General features: G+C 45.2%; 1 protein-coding gene across 1 annotated transcript in view; it reads right to left on the minus strand.

Annotated features, from left to right (window-relative positions):
* LOC127584088 (A disintegrin and metalloproteinase with thrombospondin motifs 7-like) overlaps nt 1–22,138 on the minus strand; it is a 169,218-nt gene that overhangs the window by 79,848 nt on the left and 67,232 nt on the right. Inside the window, exons 8-11 of the mRNA XM_052040647.1 lie at nt 21,252–21,395; nt 18,877–19,021; nt 16,278–16,370; nt 15,211–15,356 (exon numbers count right to left, since the gene is read on the minus strand). Of these exons, the coding sequence (XP_051896607.1) occupies nt 15,211–15,356; nt 16,278–16,370; nt 18,877–19,021; nt 21,252–21,395 (528 nt within the window). The remainder of the gene's footprint in view (nt 1–15,210; nt 15,357–16,277; nt 16,371–18,876; nt 19,022–21,251; nt 21,396–22,138) is intronic.

Here is a 22,138-nt window from a genome sequence, read left to right on the forward strand (position 1 = left end):
CCGCATTAGGTCCGCAGCCTTGGCGATTCAAGTACTTGTCTAAATGCTTCTTCAATGTCGTGAGAGTATCTGCCTCCTCCACCTACAGTGGTGGTACTGCACTGTAGAGTTCTATACCGATAAAGATGCTGAGACACTAAGCTGAGACCTTGCCTTGTTTCTCACACAGATGTGAAGGATCCACGGTAAGCAAAGCAGCATCGAGGAGCTGGTACTGAACTCTCAACCAACAAAGTTAACAAAATAATTATCTGTCCATTGTCACATTGCTCTTTGCAATCTTTGCTGTGTGCACCCGAGCTGCTGCATTTCCCACATTGCAATAATTAATGCACTTCCAAAAATATTTCATTGGCTGTAAAATGCACTGGGATCCCCTGAGGTCAGAAAAGGCACTGGGGAAATAAGAGATTTCCTTCTTCTAATGGACCCTTAACATTTATCTAATGTGGTCAACAAAAGCCTAATCAAAGAGGTAGGGGAGGAGAGACGGGCAGAGTGGCTGGGCAGCTTAGGGAGTTTAGTGACTTGGCATGTGAAGGCTCGGCCATCAATGACAGGGTGGTTGTCGCGGGGGTGCTGGTATCATAGAGTTGTAGAGCCGGAGGAGGTATGGAGAAAGGAATTGAAATATGGAGAGGTTTGCTAACGAGGGAGATGTGGCATGAATTGGGTGGTGGAGCGGCATAGCTGGTAGAGCTGCCACCTCACTGCAGCCAGCAGCTCAGAGCCGTGTGGAGTTTGCACGTTCTCCCTGTGACCACGTGGGACCAAGTTGGTGGGAATATGGGGAGGACATAGAATGGGATTAGAATAGGATTAGAGTGACTTTTTTCTGTCTGCCTCCATCTACCCTCCTCCAAACACCGGCTCCACCTTCACCCTCCCCTCTCCCCACTTGGCTCCATCTGCCTTTTTTTGCCTGCTTCCACTTATCAGCCATCTACCTCCCAACACCACCCCTCACCCTTCCCCACCCAGCTCCTTCTGCCCATCATCCTTCATCCTATCTTCTCTTCTTCCCTTTCCCAGCCTCTCTCCCTTTTTTCTACCCCTTTTCGTTATCTCTCCTTACCTGTGACCCATCCCCTGGTGGATCTGCTCTCCCCTCCTCCCCCACACCTGCCCATCACTGTCTCTCACCTACATCTACCTATCACCACCCTGTGCCCAACCCGCCTCCCCTCTTTTGTCCACCTATCACTGCTCTGCTTTTCCCTCCTATATATTGGGCTTCCCCTTTTCCTATCTTCAGTCCTGAAGAAGGGTCCTGACCCGAAACGTTGACCGCCTGCTTTTCTCCACGGATGCTGCCTGGCCCGCTGAGTTCCTCCAGCATCGTCATGTTTTTCATCCAGATTGCAGCATCTGCAGTTTCTCTAGCCCCTCCCCCTCTCCTCTTCATATTCTATTCTCTCTCCACTCTCAATCCTGATGCAGGGTTTTGACCCAAAATGTTGGCAGCTTCTACCCACTGTTAAAAGACTATTGAACGGTCCCCTAGTACAATAAGATGGACTCTTGACCTCACAATCTCCCTCGCTGTGACCTTGCACCTTATTGTCTACCTGCACTGCACTTTCCCTGTAACTGTAACACTTTATTCTGCATTCTGTTATTATTTTACCTTGTACTACCTCAATGCACTATTGTAATGAATTGATCTGTATGGACAGTATGCAAGGCAACTTTTTCACTGCACCTCAATGCAAGTGACAATAATAAACCAATTTACCAATTCCTTTTCCCCCCACAGATTCTGCTCGGCCCGCTTAGCTCCTCCAGCAGATCATTTGTTGCTCTACCTTCCAGCATCTACAGTCTTGTGTCTCGAGAGTAAATTGGTACTTGATGATCACCGTGCTGATTCTGACAAAGGGTCTGTTTGTGTGCTGTCTGACTCTACGAGGGCACAAGACGTTTATTACTCCCAAGTTCATGTTTATTGTGAACAGAAGGACTAACTCAGTATAAACACAATGACGATGTTTGCCCCTGCATTATATCTTGTTCACAACACAGCGCCATTGAAAGAATCTGCATTTCTCTAATGCCTTGCACAGCTCAGGAAAGGCAAGGAACCAAAGAGGAGCATTTGAAATGTATAACTCTTGTGATCCAGGAAATGTGCCAGACAAAACTTAGTGCCATAAGTTCCAAACCGTCACTACCAGGGAAATAAGAGTAATATATTTACTGTGAAAGTGCTCAGAATGGGGAACAGAGTAATATGATATTTATTTATTAGTCACATGTACATCGAAACACACAGTGAAATGCATCTTTTGCGTAGAGTGTTCTGGGGGCAGCCGCAAGTGTCGCCACGCTTCCGGTGCCAACATAGTATGCCCACAACTCCTAACCCGTACGTCTTTGGAATGTGGGAGGAAACCGGAGCACCCGGAGGAAACCCACGCAGACACGGAGAGAACATACAAACTCCTTACAGCCAGTGGACGGAATTGAACCCAGTTTACTGGCACTGTAACAGCGTTACGCTAACCACTACACTACCGTGCCGCCAATACTGAAAATGGTTGAGGGGAATAGTAGGGATCCTTTCCAAAGGAAATCAGAAGAGAGACCAGGGGGCAGAAAGAGATGCTAAAAGATTGAGATGAATGGAAAGAGACTTGTGGAGTCTAAATGCCAACACAGACTATTTAGGACAAATAGTCCAATTTTATGTCACATGTTCCATGTAATTTCATGATCTAAAGAGCACATTGTATTTAAGCATTAAACTACTGAAGACAGCCTTTTCATTAACTGGTTTTGGTGTGTTAAAAATATCAAAGCTTTTAACTTGATGATGGGAGCAAGCAACTTTAGAATTTGTTGGCAGCAAGTTTAGCAAATTACAACTTAAGCATATTCTATCCAAAACAGCTAGGATCATTGTGTGCCTGCTTGCAGTGTTAATAAATAGGGCAGCGTGATGGCATGGCAGTTAGTGCTGCTGCCTCACGGCTCCAGGGATCTGGGTTCAATCCTGACCTCGGGTGCTCTGGGGTTGGAGTTTGAACTTCCACCATGACTGAATGGGTTTTCTCCCAGATTCCTAAAAAGGTGCAGGTCAGTTAAATGACTACTGAGTGTAGAGCAGTGGCAGAGAGGATCAAGGGGAAGGTGATGGGCGCGTGAGAGAGAATAAGCTGCAGGAAAACAGGAATTGAGAGGGGGGCTGGGACGAATCGGATGGTCTGCATGGACCTGGAGGGCTGAATGGCCTCCTTCTATGTAATAAGCAAATAAAGTATCTCCCCACAGCAAATTTATTCAAGGGATGTGGGCTTCGCAGGCTGAGCCAGCACTTAATTGCCTGTCCCTTGAGCTAAGGTGGCGGTGAGCTGCCTCCTCGAACCACTGCAGTCCTTGAGGTGTGGGTACACCCACACTGCTGTCAGGGAGGGAGTTCCAGGATTTTGACCCAGCGACGGTGAAGGAACGGTGATATATTTCCAAGTCAGGATGGTGTGTGGCTCAGAGGGCAACTTTCAGGGGGTGGTGGTCCCCGTGCTTCTGCTGCCCTTGTCCTTCTAGCTGGCAGAGGTGGTGGGTTTGGAAGGTGCTGTCTGAGGAGTCTCGGTGAGTTGCTGAAGTGCATCCTGTAGATGGTACAAACTGATGCTACTGTCTGTTGGTGGTGGAGTGAGTGAATGGCTGTGGATGGGGCACCTCTCAAATGGGCTGCTATGTGCCTATGACAGGTGTCTAAATATATGAATATTATTAATATACAGCAGAAACAAATCAATTTCTGAATTAACATGGTATTTCTGAGATTAATGGCCTATGGAATATGTACTGCTCTGTATTCATGATGACTTGAATCTGACAAATATTTCAATTGTTCAGTGAAGGTGTTTCAAAGTTCCATGGTGTAACAATATTTTACACAACGATATGTTTTCAGGAAGAAAATAATCACTTCCACTTACATCAACGTGTGCCCTATACTTCCTTGTAACCTAAAACGACTTAATTTGAATTCACAAATTGAGATTTGAATTGGACTCAGTTTATCGCAAATACGCAGCGATTTCAGAGGGTTTTTACGTATCTAGGAACCACTTCAGCTGAGGACTTGAAGATCAAAAAAACTACAGATATGGGAACTGAAATGAAAACAGAAGATACCTTAAGTATTCAGCATGTCAGGCTGCATCTGTGGGAAGAGAAACAGAGCTAACGTTTCATGTCAAAGATCCTTTGTTGTCAGGTCCTTGACCCGAAATGTTGACCCTGCTTCTCTTCTCACAGATGCTGCCTGACCTGCTGGGTATTTCCAGCCTTTTCTGTTCTTAGATGTACAAGATGATAAGAGGCATAGATCGAGGTGGACAGTCAGAGACTTTTTCCCAGGGCAACAATGGCTAACACGAGCGGACATAATTTTAAGGTGATTGGAGGAAGGTATAAGGGGGATGTCAAGGGTAAGTTTTTTACACAGAGAGTGGTGGGTGCATGGAACGCACTGCCGGCAGAAGTTGTGGGGGCAGATACATTAGGGACATTTAAGAGACTCTTAGATAGACACATGAATGATAGAAAAATAGGGGGCTATGTGGGAGGGAAGGGTTAGATAGACCTTAGAGCAGGATAAAATGTCGGCACAACATTGTGGGCCGGAAGGCCTGTACTGTGCTGTGGTGTTCTATGTTCTATTTCTATTTCACCTGAGGACTTGCAGTGGAACCTCCAACATCCATCCAATGTAATGGAATGGAGTTGGATGGGTTTGGTTGAGTGGGAATGAGAAGGAAGCAATCTATTAATACATTAAGAACATTGGCCCAGATTTTGCTGAAGAGGTTGGTGTTAGAATGGCAGAGACTGTAACTAAATCACACAGCATCCTGTAGTAAGCGGCAGTGCTGCTTCAGTTGCTTTTACACCAAGTTCCACAGCACACAACTGTCTGGATAATGATTCTTCTGCTCTCTTTCATAGATCTCTCACCTCTAACATCGATGTCCTCTTGTTCTAGAAACAGCCTGTGTACTTTCTCCCAAAATGTATAATATCTCTGATCTCTGGTCCAGCAAGATTAATGAGAAGTGATTTTACAGGAATAAATATAAATTAACTGCTATGTTAAACAATTTGCTTTTAATTCATCTGTTTACATTTTGATGTATTTATTTAAAATGTAAATTTCAAATGTAAACACATCATGTTACAACTGGTTCCTCCCAGCAGGAACGACAATGCAGTACTTCTGCTGGAAGAGACTGTAATGCGATCTCAGCGATGCTGGACACCAACACAGTTTGTTGGGTGGTGTGACCTGTTGCTGCTGTCAGTTAATGCCCAGCCCCAGATGCCCCCTGAGAGGGTGGTGGTGAGCCACTGCCTGAAAGTGGTCGCACCACGTGTTGGGTCGTGGTTTCACAGATGACCCACACAGGACTTCATTAGAAGGACAGGGACACGAGCCTGGAGAGGCAGCTAACTCATTACTTTACTGACCGGCTTCTCAGGTTTCTCATTTTCTCATGGCATTGAAGGAGGCCATTTGGTCCATCGAGTCTCTGCTGGCCCTATTTCCCCACTTCCCTACTCTTTCTCACATGCCCATCAACCCCACTTTGATTCTCCAACCATTTACACCGGGGAAAATTTACAGCAATCACCTGCCAATCAGCACATCTTTTTGATGTGCAAGGAAACCGGAGCAGCCGGACGAAGCCCGTGCAATCACAGGGAGAACGTGCGACCTCCACACAGACAGCACTGGAGCTCAGGATCGAACTCACGTCACTGGAGCTGTGAGGCAGCAGCACTACCCGTTGCACCACTCCACTGCCCTTCTAAGGAGGAGCACTTTGTGGTTTGGCAGGTGTGCTGTTGACACAGTTGTTGGGAGTGAGATGTACTATTACCAGGGGGGTTGAAAGGGATTGATACTAAATGAGAGGGGATGCATTGATCACATTATGTATCAACAGGACAATTACGTTCAGAACAGCTTACAGAAGATATCATACTGCCAAGACACATAAATAACTTTCTTTACAGGACTGTATCACACTCCTTCATCTTGTCTTCTGCTGACCACCCAGATGGTTTACATCTGTGTTTAATTTTGGCATTCTGCTATTGATGACCAGACCAGATGTGATTAACCCTTTCCGTCTTAGTCAGCCTGTCTCAGTGCACAGCACTCACAGGCAGCTGTGGCTAAAGCTTCATCTTAGGATCTGACTCTTCAGGGAGAGCTGTGCTTTCAGGAGGAGGTCACGTATTTTACATGAGGCATTAAGTAGAGAGCATGTCTGTCCATGTGGTTTTGTCCAGTGTTAGGGATTGTGATACTTTTGAAGAAAAACGACACTCCTGAGGTACTGGCAAGAATTTTCCTCAACTACACTCATCCACAGCAGATTAACTTATCATTCTCCTGTCACTGCTGTTTGTGGGATCTCAAAATACCCACATAACTACAGGTATGACTCATTATGGTAACTTACTGTATGTTTGGGAATGGTGTTGAGACAATATGGAACGTCTGACTCAAGGCAAGAAAGGCACCAATTGAACCACAGCTGACACAGATCAGGGTAGATAAAGAGAAGTTGCTTCCATTATCTCAGCCAATATATACATCTTTCAATCAGTTCACGGGGAACGGATTGCCACCTTGTGGGATCTTTGTTTGTGTGTGGGGGTGTGTGTGCGTGTGTGTGTGTGTGTTGGCTATCATGTTCCTATATTGTGATGGTGAGACATTTTGAAAGTTCTTCACTGATCGCAAAGTACCTTTAAGTCCTAAGGCTGTGAAAGGTGCTATATAAATGCAAGGCTCTCTTTCTCTGTAGAGTCAGTAACCAATGGTACACATTTCAGTTATCGACTCTTGAACAGACCTCTCATACGCTAGAGATGAATTTTTTATCTCCCAATCTACCTCATTGTGGCCCTTACACTTTGTTTGTCTACCTGCACTGCACTTTCTCTGTAACTGTATCACCGTATTCTGCATCCTGGTTTCCTTTTCACTACCTCGATGTACGGAATGACCTGCCTGGATGGCACACAGACAAAAGTTTTTCACTGTATCTCTGTACATTGTGCAATGATAAACCAATTACCAATAACCAATACATTTAAACTGATTAGCAAAAGAACCAGGATATGAAGAAATATTTTCTGGCAGTGAGTTGTTGTGATCTGGGACGTGCTGCCAAAAGGACCCGTGGAAGCAGGGTCAGTGGGAACTTTCCAAAGGGAATTAGAGAAATTCTCAAGGATAAAAAGTACAGGATCATGAGAAAAGGGAACAATAACATTGGAGAACTCTTAACTGTACACACGACCAAATAGCCTCAAGTGCTGTAAAATGTAGGATTTATCATGCTTTTGTTCTCATACAGTCTCAGAATTTTTCTGCATTACACCAGGTTGTTGGGTACACATCCATCCTCATACTTTAAGCATTGCCTAAACGAAACAAGCAAGATTTATCCCATTGAACTGCCAATGTTAACAGGTGAACTGGGAATCATTTCAAGTGCAGTCTAATGAAGAGATTCCAAAGATATAAAACAGGAAGCCACACATGCTGTAACTTATTATAAAGCAATAACATAATGGCAGGTTGACATGACATTGTGCATCTTTAAAGTGAACTTTATCGTTATCCTCTGATCCTTTTGAGATGACTTGATCTGGAATTTTAACTCTGCATTGGCTGTGACCTGAGCTGGTAATACTTATGATACCCAGGGTGACAATCAGCAGGTAAACTAAACATAGACTTTAATTACATTGGAAACCAGAGTCGAGGATGTGACAGATGACAGAATAGACCTACAGCAGGATGCTTCTCAGAAAATCTGACCACCATTTACACAGGATCCAACTCTCTCTTAACAGAAGGACCACAGAACTGCCTTGTTATTATGCACTACTTATCTATGGCACTGCAACTCTCCATTCGGCCCAACTGATCCATGATGGTGTTCATGAACCACACCAGTCCCCTTCCACTCTTCTTTAACTTGAAGAAATCATTGCTTAGGAATTGGTGTTGTGTAGTGCAAGCACCCAGCTGGGTAACCCACAAAAGATTTGGGAAACTGGGGAAAAAAATTCCAATTCATGTCGAGGTTGAGATTCAGAGAGGTTGAGCAGGCTAGGACTTTGTTCATTGGAGCGTAAGAGACTGAGGACTGAGCTTATAGAGGTGTATAAAATCATGAGGGGCATAAGACAGGGTGAATACACACCGTCTTTTTCCCAGGGTTGGGGAATCAAGAACTAGAGGGCACAGGTTTAAGGTGAGAGGGGAAAGATTTATTAGGAACCTGAGGGGCAACTTTTTCACCCAGAGGGTGGTCAGTATGTGGAATGAGCTGCCAGAGGAAGTGGTTGAGGCAGGTACATTAACAACATTTAAAAGGCGTTTGGACAGGTACATGGATAGGAGAGGTTTAGAGGGATATGGGCCAAACGCGGGCAGATGGGACTAGCTTAGATGGGACTCTCGGTTGGCATGGACCAGTTGGGCCAAAGGGCCTGTTTCCATGCTGTATGACTCCATCACTGTGTGTGAAACCTTTACCTGCGCAGTTCGGTTGCTGTGTCATTGCCAGGTGGGTAGTTAGACCCTCAATGAACCTCTCTAATTGGCTGCCATGAAGTGCCTGCTATGGGTAAGACAAAGTGGGGGGGAGGGGACACATCTTCTGGCCCTGGCCAGGACCCTCTCCCCCATCCCCACCAATCATGCACACTCACTAAGCCATGAGTTCCAATGGAATGGCAAATAGACGAGAGAGTCACAAACCACAGCCCCTCATACCTCTGCCAGTTCCCAGGAACCCACAGCCAAACAGTCCCACACACCTCATATTTCTCTGCAGCCAGCCCTGCAAGATTTTTGATTATTTAGCCAACTCTTCTCTGAAAGTTCCCACTGCCCTTCCATCCAGAGCACACTATACCTCAGCAACTTGATGTGTAAAAAAGCCTCATCTTTCACCACATACCCCCCCACCTCCCACAATAACCTCAAACCTGTGTCCTCAGGACACTGATCCCCAGTGAGTAGAAGTGTTTTTTCCTAAATTACTCCATCAAAACCCTTCAAAATTTTGAACCTCTGTCCAATTTCCATGCTCCATGGGGAATATTCCCAGCATCTCCAGTCTCTCCACACAACCACAGACCTCATTCTTACTGCTGAAAATCAGAATTCCAAAGATTCATCTCTGAAAATGTAGATGGCAAACTGGGAGAATCCTCTGAGCATCACAAATCTATGGCAATAAGAGGGGAATAAACTGGTCTAGGTTGAGTAGTCATGGTGACAAAATTCTGTATTGGTTTGAAGTTGTCCCAAGCCTGACCGCTTTCACAAGAGACAGTTTGGAGACGACACTAATGGAAAGGAACAAGATTGGTATGTGAATCTAGGAGGTTAAGACTTGTCTGTTGCCGTTCTGTAGACACTGCAACATACCTGTTGGTACATGTGATTCTCACCACATACTACAAGTCCAGAATGCTCACTCTAACCATTACCAGCTAAAGTTTGTCAACATCACCAAGATTCCCTTACTGTTTACATTCATGAAGTCACAGAGTCATATAGCGTAGAAACAACCCTTCAGCCCATCAAGTCCATGCTAATCTTCAAGCACCATTCACACTAATCTTACACCAAACCCATCTTCTTTTGCTCTTCCCACATCCCCATCAACATCTCACAGATCCTACCACTTACATACACATTTGGGGCAATTTACAGTGGTCAATTTATCTTCCAACCTGCATGTCTTTGAGCTGTGGGAGGAAATTGAAGCACCTGGGGGACACCCACACAGTCACATGAAGAACGTGCAAACACCACACAGACAGCACCAGAGGCTGGGATTGAATCCAGGTGACTGGAGCTGTGAGGCAGTGGATCTATCAGCTACATTACTGGAGATTTGGTGCAATGAACTTGGGACTTTTCAACAGGGACCTGAACACTCACTTGTGTTCAAATTCATACACACCATTAGGACTAAATTCCAGCATTGGGCTACATGAATTTTTACTTGGTAGAATTAGTACTGCAGTTCCTCTAAGGTATTTACAATTAACTGGATTGTTCAACACAATGATCCTGTAGAAAAGTTTCTCTATAAACTTTATGCCTCCAATAAGGCTGTAGTTGATTTCATTTGAAAAAGTAGGGACAGTCAGCATGGCTTTGTGAGGGGCAGGTCATGTCTCATGAGCCCGATTGAATTCTTTGACGATGTGACAAAGCACATTGATGAAAGTAGAGCAGTGGATGTGCTGTACATGGATCTTAGTAAGGTGTTTGATAAGGTTCCTCATGGAAGGCTCATTCAGAAAGTCAGGGGGCATGGGCTCCAGTGAAACTTGGCTGTGTGGATTCAGAATTGGCTCGTCCATAGAAGACAGAGGGTGGTGGTAGATGGAGGTGTTCCGCAGGGATCTGTTCTGGGACCCCTGCTCTTTGTGAATTTTAGAAATGACTTGGATGAGGATGTGGAAGGGTGGGTTAGTAAGTTTGCTGATGACACGAAGATTGGTGGTGTTGTGGATAGTGTAGAAGGTTGCTGTAGGTTACACCAGGATATAGATAAGATGCAGAGCTGGGCTGAGAAGTGGCAGATGGGAGTTCAACCCAGAAAAGTGTGAAGTGATACACTTTGGAAGATCGAATTTGAAGGCAGAATACAAGGTTAATAGCGGGATTCTTAGCAGTGTGGAGGAACAGAGGGATCTTGGGGTCCATGTCCATAGATCCCTCAAGGTTGCCGCACACATTGATAGGATTGTTAAGAAGGTGTATGGTGTGTTGGCCTTCATTAGTCAGGGTATTGAGTTCAAGAGCCGTGAGGTAATGTTGCAGCTCTATAAAACTCTGGTTAGACCACACTTGGAGTATTGTGTTCAGTTCTGGTCACCTCATTATAGGAAGGATGTGGAAGCTTAGAGAGGGTGCAGAGGAGATTTAACAGGATGTTGCCTAGATTGGAAAGCATGTCTTATGAGGATAGGTTGAGCGAGCTAGGGCTTTTCTCTTTGGAGAGAAGGAGGATGAGAGGTGACTTGATAGAGGTGTGCAAGGTGATAAGAGGCATAGATCGAGTGGACAGTCAGAGACTTTTTCCCAGGGCGACAATGGCTAACATGCGGGGACATAATTTTAAGGTGATTGGAGGAAGGTATAGGGGAGAATGTCAGAGGTAAGTTTTTTACACAGAGAGTGGTGGGTGTGTGGAACGCACTGCTGGCAGAGGTTGTGGAGGCAGATATAGTAAAGACATTTAAGAGACTCTTAGCTAGACACATGAATGATAGAAAAGTGGAGGGCTATGTGGGAGGGAAGGGTTAGATCAATCTCAGAACAGGATAAAATGTTGGCACAATATCGTGGGCCAAAGAGCCTGTACTGTGCTGTAATGTTCTATGTTTAAAGTCCAACATGGTCAAATATAAGAGACTGTAATGGTTTCTGACTATTGTGCTTGACCAGGGAGTCACGCCATTCATAAACCTCTGGAGCGACCACAGCCTTGGAACACACCATCCAACACCATTTCCCAGCTTTATTATTTTTTGGAAGTTTAGTAAAATTATTTTTTACTCGGAGGGTAATATATATCCCTTTCAGGCAAATAAAACAGGAAATGTGTTCTTGCTGCAGCTACCAAGAAAAGTTAGACGATGTTTGCTCTGTGGAAAAGACCCATAATGTTGCCAAGTAAAGCAGTAAGCCTGAGGAATGGGAAAGTCTCAGAACTCAGCAAAGTCAGATAAGGAAAAGGAAGGTAGAATACAAGAGTAGGTTAGTGAGAAACATCAAGCAAATGACAAAATATTCTATAGATTTGTAAAAAGGAAAAAAAATTGTCAAGAACTAATGTGGGTCCCTCACAGACTGAACCACACAATGCAATAGGAGCAGGAGAGGGCCATCAGACACTTCAAGCCTGCCCCACCATTTCATATGATCATGGCTGATCTATGCCGGTGTCACCTCCTCTTGTGTGCCATTTCTCCATATCCCTTTATTCCTTGAGCGATCAATCCACCTCCACTTTAAATATTTCTAATGATCCAGCTTCCACCACCCGCCAGGGCAGAGACTTCCAGAGATTCACCACCCTCTGCGAGAAGGAATTTCTACAGTCCTCAGTTTTAAATTGACCGGCTCCTTAGCTTGTAACTATGTCCCCTTGTTTGGGACGTTCCCACTCATGAAAACATCCCAACATCTAAACCCCCTTTGGATCTCATATATTTGAATAAGATCATCCCACCTAAACTAAGAGGAATACAGTCCCAAACTATTTAGCTTCTCTTGGTAGGACATCCCTCTCATCCCAGGAGAAAACATAGAGGGGAATAAGGAAATTGAAAAGGTATTTGTGTTGGTCTTCATGTAGAAAATGCAGGAAGCCTCCCAGAACAAGTGAAGGTCTACAGGTCTGGATAAACGAGGAGCTGAAGGAAACGTGGTTAAAAAAAGGGCAGGTTATTTTTTTTTAAATAGATCTAGGTGTCTCTGTACATGATTCACTGAAAATTAATTTGCAAGTACACTCAGCAGTTAGGAAGGCAGGCAGCCTGCTGGTCTTTGTTACAAGGGGTTTCAGTGCAAGGGTCTTGCTCCAAATATATGGAGCTGAGGGGCTTGCAGGAGAGAATTGGTAACAGGGAAATGAGTGATGGAGTGTTCTCAGAGCTGGCAGAGGCTTAATGGGCCAAATGGCCTCTTTCTGTGTAAGGAAGCAATAGAACTATGAGGATAAGCAGACCATGTCTGTATTCTCTTGCATTTAGAAGAATCAGGGGAGATCTAATTGAACTATACAAAATTCTGATGGGCTTGACGGGACAGATACAGGGAGCACGTCCTCCTGATTGGGTTTAGAATCAAGGGTCATGGTCTCAAAGTAATGGACCGTCGTCTGCGATGAGGAAAAGTTTCTTCACCCAGAGGGCAATGAAGTTTTGCAATTATCTACCCAAGAAGGCATGGAGGCTCAGTCACTGAGTATGTTCCAGAAAAATATCAATGGATTTTTAGATAAATTGACTTATTATTATCACATGTACCGAGATCCAGTGAAAAACTTTGTCTTGCATGCCATCCAGACAGATCATTTCATCACATCAGTGCATTGAGATAGTACAAGGGAAAACAATAACAGAATGCAGAATAAAGTGTTACAGTTACAGAGAAACTGCAGTGCGGGCAGACAATAAGGTGCAAGGTCATAATGAGGTAGATGGTGAAGTCAAGAGTCTACCTATCATACAAGAGGTCTGTTCAATTGCCTTATAACAGCAGGGTAGAAGCCCTCAAGGACAGAGCCTGGTGGTATGTACTTTCAGGCTTTTGTATCTTCTGCTCAATGGGAAGGAGTGAAGAGAGGATGTTATTTAGGGAGTTGGGGGATATGGGTTTGTGAAGGAAAATGGCACAGAGGTAAAAGATCAGCCATTGTCTCACTGGATGGGGGTGCAGGTAGAGGGGCTGAATGGCCTCCCCCTGCTTCTACTTCTTATGTTCTAGTGCGGGGTGAGGAAGACCACTAGTTGCCCCCATCCAGGCCAGAAGGAAATAAGCAAGAAGGAAACACAGGGGCCAATCTGCTAACACAAGACACTCACATGTAATAAACAGAACCTTAGAGTCGAATAAACTGGAAAGTCAGTAAACTGACACTTTAGATTATAGCCGGCAGAAATGAAAGGGAACGTCACTCTCCACCAGCTCTGACAGGGCAACAACACAGTCAAAATCTGTTAGCTGACGAATTAATTATCCATGAAATGTTCCAGTTCAATGAGGATGATGTTTGGATCAGTCATGTTATAAACTCCTGATTCAACAGCACATTAAATCAAACGCTCAGCCACTCAGTCTAAACAAAAACAGTGGTAGCATACAAAGTGGGGAAGGATGTGTAATGAACAGAATCTTACAGCAAAGTATGTCATTCGGGCCATTCTATATCTGCTACCTCTTTAGTCCCATTGCCATGCTCTTTCCCCGCAGCCCTGCAACCTCGAATGAAGGTTTCAGAAGGAACAATATTATAACAAGTCTGCTTCTTAATGGTGTTGATCAAGAGGTAAATATTGGCCAGGACAATAGAAAGAGCTTTGCTGTATTTACTCAACTTGTGTGGACTGTGCTCAGTTATCTGCCATTCAGTTGATAACTCACACGGAGTTTAGTGAATGACAGCTCCACATTCACACAATGACTTTTTCCCAGGGTAGGAGAGTCTAAAAGTTGAGAGGGGAGAGATTCAGTAGGATCCTGAGGGGCAACTTTTCCCACCCAAAGGGTGGTCCATATATGGAACGAGCTGCCAGAGGAAGTGGTTGAGGCAGGTACATTAACAACATTTAAAAGACACATGGACAGGTACATGGAAAGATTCAGACGGATATAAGTCAAACACAGGCAAATGGGACTAGCTTAGATGGGCATCTTGGTCAGTATGGATGAGTTGGGTCAAAGGGCCTGTTTCCTTGCTGTAGGACTGTGACTCTAATGACCCTCGACAAACCCTTACTGCAAAGCTGCTTAGCCCCTCTAGCACCAGATTGGAGCCCCATTTCTCTTCCTACTGTTACTGCTTCTACAATCTATGAGATAAAATTTCTTTATTAGTCACATGTACATCGAAACACACAGTGAAATACATCTTTTGTGTAGAGTGTTCTGGGGGCAGCCCGCAAGTGTCACCACGCTTCCGGCGCCAACAGAGCATGCCCACAACTTCCTAACCCGTACATCTTTGGAATGTGGGAGGAAATCGGAGCACCCGGAGGAAACCCACGCAGACACGGAGAGAACGTACAAACTCCTTACAGACAGCGACCAGAATTGAACCCGGGTGGCTGGCGCTGTAAAGCGTTACGCTAACCGCTACACTACCGTGCCTGCCATAACTCTGCACAAAGACATATCCACTACATACTCTGAACCTGAACCCACTAGCCTGACTCTCACCAATCAGTTCTCCTCAACCTCCTCTCCAAAAGACAGTTCCTATCTTATTCACTTTGATATCAGCTCTCAGTTGCCTCTTTTCGAGCCAGAGGGATCTCTCCAGTTTGCTCCTCTGAGGCTAAGGAGACCAGTCCCATGGCCCAAGTACTTGAATCAGCAAATGGAGCACCATTGGCAGATTGGAACAAGCAAAGTAACCAAGGTCTTACGTGGGATTGTTGCAGTGCCTCTCTGCGCTCTGTGTTCCTGCACTGCAGCTTCGACTGCAAGATGACCAAGAGCTCCACGCTCCCCAATTTCCATCCGTACTCTGAGGATGGTGGACTGTAGATATGCAGTCTCCACCGAAGCACCACTGCAAGAGGATGGCGAGAGTTAATGTGGTAAATGACCCTTGTCCTGGTCTTCAAAGAAGCAATTGTCAGCTGAGGTGGAAAAGTCTTACTGATCCCATTGTTGGAATTTCAGACTCCTATTCAGATACAACGACACACGATTATTATAGAGTCTCTTCTGCCTTATAACATGCTAAAGCACTTCATGTGGACACAGTCAAACAAAATTTGGATTAAGGAAATATTAGGAGATGCAGACATGAGCAAAATTAGTCCTGATGCAGGGTTTCGATCCAAAACGTCGACAATTCCTTTCCCCCCCACAGATGCTGCTCGACCCGCTGAGCTCCTTCAGCAGATTGTCTGTTGCTTCAAAAATACTTCATTGGTTGTACCATGCACTGTGACATCCTGGGATCATAAAAGCATGATGAAAATGAAAGACTTTGTTTTTAATTGAATAGAAAGGGCTTTTATATTCTTTAGTGATTAGAAGAATCTCGTGAGAATGCATTACATTGTTAAAAGGCTTGACAGGGTGGATGCTGAGAGGCTGTTTGCTCTGGCTTGAGAGTCAAGAACTGGGGCACTCAGGGCTGGCAAAGAAAGCAGTGGGTTGTGAATTCTCTTCCCCCAGGGGATTGTGGCAGCTCAGTTGTCCAAAATATCCAAGGCTGAGCTCAGTAAACAAAGGGAGTTAGAGGATGTAAGGGTTTGGTGAGGTTGAAGATCTCATTGAGATTGGGAGATGCTTAATCCGCCTACTCCTGCTTCGATTTTTCATGCTCCACACTTCCCGTGGCAAATTTCCATGGTAAAGGAGACACTCTACACTGTCCAGTGAACGGAAGCAGTGGTAAGGACAGGCTAAAAAACCAATCATCATTTGTTAGACCGAAGGGACAAATCAATGAGAGATGGAGAGCCAGCTCAATCTCTACCTTGTTCACTCCACACTTTGTACCATCCACGGCAGCGTCCAGCTTGGAATGGCAAGTGTTTCCCACGGTGCACCACAAGGTGTTGCAGACGTTCTGTCCGGGAGAGAGAGGAAATTATTTCACTCAAAGCAACAATTCGCATCTCAAAATGAAGACCAAATTCAAGGGGGTCGGGCCTCTCAGCAATCCCAGCCCAGTAAATATCTTGCACTATCCAAGCCATGCTATGTGACTCTCTGCCAGAAGTTCTCTGCCTTGCTCCTTATCCATTGTCTGTCCACTGAGGAGGATAGGTTCCTCCTGGTCACTTTACCTTGGACTCCCAGAACTTTATAGACTTCAAGTACATTTCTCTTCAGCCGCCAAAGAAACCTCCCTGTCCATCCAATCTTCCTTCCCAGATGGAGGTCTCCACACTGGCAATTTTCCCGTCAGTCTCCTCTGCATCCTCACAGGTGACCAGAACCGCAGAGGATACCCTTGCTGTGGGCCTGAGCAATGCCTAGTGCAGTTCATGCATGATCTTCCTGCTGTGTATTCTATGACTGGGTCAGTAGACCACACCTTAACTACTTTATCTATCCTCCCTGCTACCTTTGAGGAACTGTAACATAGTAGTGAATCTACAGGAAGGATGTGGTTACACTGGAGAGAGTGCAGAGGAGATTCCCCAGGAAGTTGCCTGGATTGGAGGACTTTAGTTATCGGGAAAGATTGGATATGCTGGGCTTGTTTTCCCTGGAGCGAAGGAGGCTGAGGGGTGACCTGATGGAAGTTTATTATAAGATCATGAGAGGCATAAATAGGGTAGATAGTCAGAATCTTTTTCCCGAGGTAGGGATATCAAAAACAAAAGGGCATAGGTTTGAGGTGAGAAGAAGGAGATTTAAAGGAAATTTGCGAGATAAGTTTTTTTTACACAGAGAGTGGTTTTATTCTGGAACACACTACCTGAGAGGTGGTAGAAACGGATACAATTACTATGTTTAAGAGACATTTAGCCTGATATTTAAATAAGCAAAGATACAGTCCTAGTAAACTAATTTATCATTCTCTCTTCTCCCCCCTCATTGGGCAGAAGATACAAAAGCCTGAAAGCACGTACCACTGGGCTCAAGGACAGCTTCTATCCCGCTGTTATAAATCTATTGAACGGTTCCCTAGTTCGATGAGATGAACTCTTGACCTCACAATCTATCTCGCGTGGCCTTGCACCTTATTGTCTGCCTGCACTGCACTTTCTCTGTAACTGTAACACTTTATTCTGCATTCTATTATTGCTTGTCCCTTGTACTGCCTCAAGGTACTGATGTGATGAAACGATCTGTATGGATGGCATGCAAAACAAAGTTTTTCATTGCACCTCAGTACATGAGACAATAACAAACCAATTTACCAATTTAACACAGGCATACGGGACTAGCATAGATGGGCAAAAAGGTTGGCATGTACATGGTGGGTTGAAGAGCCCATTTCTGTGCCTTTCATCTCTATGACTCTTGGATTGTTGACCCCGAGATACAAAGTCCAATCCCACCACAGCTGTGCAGGTAAATCTGAATTAAGTTAATTAAACAAGTCATGAAACCACTGAATTGTCTTAGAGTCACTGAGAAACCACCTATTTCCCTGATGTCCTTTAGGGGAGGAAATTTAGTGTTCTTATGCGACTTCAGCCCGACAAGCATTGCTGATTTGTTACTGCTATCTGCAGAGAGCCAGCTAGACCGGCTTAACCACACAGATGTCAAGGCTTCTGGAAGGTGGTTTCAATGAGTTAAAAGTGGACGTGGATTCTAAGATCCTTCTGTTCCTCTACACTTCTCAATATCTACACTTCTCTACACTTCTCAATATCTAACAATTTATCATCACTGCTTTACCCTCCCCAAACTATCACCACTTTTTCTGTTTGAAGCCCATTTTCTATTATTCTACTCACATGGCTGGTCACTGATACCTTCCTCATTAGCAACTGCACAGTTGATTTTTGTATCCAAACAGATTGCCTCATCTTCATTACCGTACGTCAGGAACACTTTGTTGCCTGCTAAGCCTTTTAGACATAAAATTGTAAGACTTCTTTCGTCTACGATAAATGGTTCTGATTCCCCCAGGGTCAAGGACACCTGCCACCCTGGCCATTCCCTTTTCTCTCTCCTACCTTCTGGGAGGAGATACAGGAGCTTGAAAGCCCGGACGTCCTCACTCAAGAACAGCTCCTTCCCCACTGCTGTCAGACTCCTGAACCGACCACCTCTTTCACATCCCCTTCCTGGTGGTGCTAACACGTTCTCAGACTCTTAACTCCACCTCTCTTGGTTATTTTGTTATTGACATTTAAGCATTTATTTTCGGACTACTTCAGATTGCACTACAATCTTCGCACCATTCTGCTGTTTTGTGCTCATCGCTGTATTTAATGTATTTATTCCTGCTATGTTACTGTCAGCTTCACGCGAGCAGGGAATTTCATTTCACTGCATCATTTAACAATAAACTAATCTGAATCTGATATGACTTCTGACTGAGACTCACTACCTAATGACTGGGACCTGCTGGGTTCAGACGTGTGAAAGTTCAAGGGCTATCGTCTTACATCCACGTTATCGCAGAACGTCGACTTGGCTCCGTACTGCAGCCGACACTGGTGATTGACATCATAGAGCACTCCCGGTGCTGCTGAGGGTAATTTGATGGCTTCCTTGGCGGGTCGATCGTCTAGACAGAGACCCCAACCGCGGCTGGAAATGACAACCAGACAAAGTCAGATCCATGCGTCATTAAAACCAAAAGCAAGTAGAGAGGCTCCAGTGAAAACTGTGGGAGGGTTGAGAGAAAATTAAACCCGAATCAAGCTCCATCCTCACTGTTCCAGCACACAAACAGACTGCCTAAACCTCTCCACATCGCTGCTGTTGTCTGGTGTCCTCTAGAGGCAGGAAACCTCTTACCTTCTGCCTCCTACCATCTGTCACAGAATCCCTCTCAGCACCATAGTCAAATGTGATTTCTCTCATTCTCCAGAAACAGCAGAATCCTAAACAGGTCCAACTTAAGGCTGTCCTGGTGTGCTCAGCACCCAATGAGCCATTGATGTTGGGGCAGGAGGTGTGGCCAGTATTCAAAGTTGATCCCTTATAATTTTCTGTGCAATAACTAGGTTGAGGGTAACCACATTCATAATTACAGACTACAGGCTGTACATGACAATATTAAGCCTTAAATAACTCTGGGAGACTTAGGAGAACCGCAAAGCCAATTCCTGCAGTTTGCACAGCACCACATCAAGTGAATCCTTCACCAATACTGTGCCAAGGGGATGCAGTATATAGTGATTAAGCTACTGGACTTGTATCTAAAGGCCTGAGTCCAGTCCATCACGGAAACCAGCCTCCCCTTCATGGACTCAGTCCACACTTCCCACTACCTCGGTAAAGCAGCCAACATAATCAAACCGCGCCCCCACCCCGGACATTCTCTCTTCTACCCCCTCCCATCAGGCAGAAGATACAAAAGCCTGAAAGCACGTACCACCAGGCTCCAGGACAGCTTCTATCCCGCTGTTATAAGGCAATTGAATGGTCCCCTAGTACAATAAGATGGACTCTTGACCTCACATACTTCATTATGACCTTGCACCTTATTGTCTGCCTGCACTGCACTTTCTCTGTAACTGTAACACTTTATTCTGCATTCTGTTATTGCTTTTCCCTTGTACTATCTCAATGTACTGATGTTTTGAAATGATCTGTATGGAGGGCATATAAGACAAAGTTTTTCACTGTACCTTGGAACATGTGACAATAATAAACCAATTTATCAAATTTAAATTCCACTATGAACTCAGTTAATTAAAAAGTTAAAATTGGTGATGACCAGATTGCGGTGACATTCCATTTGGTTTATTAACTCTTCTCTGGTAAGAGAAGGAAATCTTTATCTTTACCCATTCTGGGTGTAAATGACGCCAGCGTTCAATATTGCCCCAGGAAGAACAATTCAAAAAGGGCCAACAACCTCAGCCACCAGATACTTATTCCCCTCCCTCTTCGACAACCTGAAGGGATCGTTCCCTTTGTGACTCCCTGGTCTGCTTTTCCAACCCCACCAGCCTTTCTCACCTCATGGCCCTTTCCTATGGAACTACTGGAGATGCAACTCCTGTCCTTTCACCTCTTCCCTTCCCACCACCAGGGACCCGAACAGTCCTCCCATTCACTTGTACTTGCTTCGATCCTGTGCACTGCATTCCGTGTTCACAGGGTGGTCTCCTCTGCACTGGAGGAACCAAAGGTAGATCGGGTGATCACTTGTGGAGCACCTGCACTCGATCCACAGGAGTGACCCTGAGTTCCTGGTGGCCCGCCAGTTTAACTCTCCATTCCACCCCTATCTGTCTGTCATAGAACAGGAGGCAACAAGGACCCCAACACAAACTTGAGGAACATCACCCCATTTTCTACCTGAGTGCATTACAGCCTTCTGCACTCAGTTTTGTATCTCCAAACTTTAGGTAACTTGCTCTGTCTTTGTCTGTATCCGAAAAGACCATTTCTGCCAGTTGTCCTTCTGTGATTTTGGCTCAGTATTTCACTCTCCATTGGAGTAGGTGTTGGTCTGCTGGACGTGTTCCACAGCCCTGCTGTTCACGATACACACCAAGAAGCAAAATCTGCTTCCAATCGCCATGTTCACCCATTTGGTCTCACCCTATCAGAGAGATTCTCTTTGGTCTACCCATCTCTCCCTCATCTTTTCTGCAACTTGTTTTCTCTTTTTCCCTGTTCTGATGAAGGGTCTCAGACCTGAAACACTACCTCTGTTTCTCCTTCCACAGATGCTGCCTGACCTGCTGAGTGTTCTCTGCATTTTCTGTTTTTATAACAAATCCTTGCCCTTGACGGTGACGGATGAATCAACCCACCCACTGCCACCACAGAAAACGCATGATTCAAAGAGAAGGACACTTACTCAAGGAAACGCGTGATGTATTCCCTGCTGCAACGAGACCAGGTCAGTGGGCTGGTGTCGTACAGGAGCTGCGGAGACATGATAAACGGCCTCTTCCCAATGGGCTCGCAGTCATTGCCGATCCCATCGTGCTGGATCCCAAAGCTGCACAGAAGATCCCAGAAAACAGAAGGGAAGGTTAGTTGTACCAGGAGGGCGGGCAAGGTCACACCTCACTGCCAGACCTTCAGATCCTCACTGACTCACCACCTGGCCTGTCCCTACAACTTCCAGTGCAGATGGTGGTTAAGATCTGAAGAAACAATCAGCAGCTGTTGTGTGGGGAATGAAGGGCCATTTCTCCACATTAACATCATGAGTAGCGGAAGAACACTGGGCCATCTAACCATCCCTGTTGAACCCCCATTAATGTTCATCCCTTTCCTCCTGGTTCCCATGGAGATTATTCCCTGTATGGTTCTCTGTTCTGCTACTCTTGCTGGCAATTCAATTCCACAGTCTCAGCAGCCTTTACCAAAATGTTGTCCAACAATGATAAAGTATTTATATAGCACCAATGTAACGGAACCCTCCCAAACTGCTTCACAGGAGCAATTGAAATATTGGCACCTAGCCACCTGAGGGATGTTCAGGCAGGTGACCCAGAGCTCACTAAATAAGCAACAAACACAATGCTGGAGGAACTCAGTGGGTCAGGCAGCACCTGTGGAGGGAGATGGACAGTCAACGTTTCGGGTCAAGACCCTTCCTCTGGACTGAAAGATAGGCAGCATTTGTCCTGATGAAGGGTCTTGACCCAAAACGTTGACAATTCCCTTCCCGCCCCCCGTTCCCCCCCCAACAGATGCTGCTCGACCCACTGAGTTTCTCCAGCAGATTGTTGCTCC

This window comes from Pristis pectinata, chromosome 28 (genome assembly GCF_009764475.1).
Source record: "Pristis pectinata isolate sPriPec2 chromosome 28, sPriPec2.1.pri, whole genome shotgun sequence".
Lineage (NCBI taxonomy): Eukaryota > Metazoa > Chordata > Chondrichthyes > Rhinopristiformes > Pristidae > Pristis > Pristis pectinata.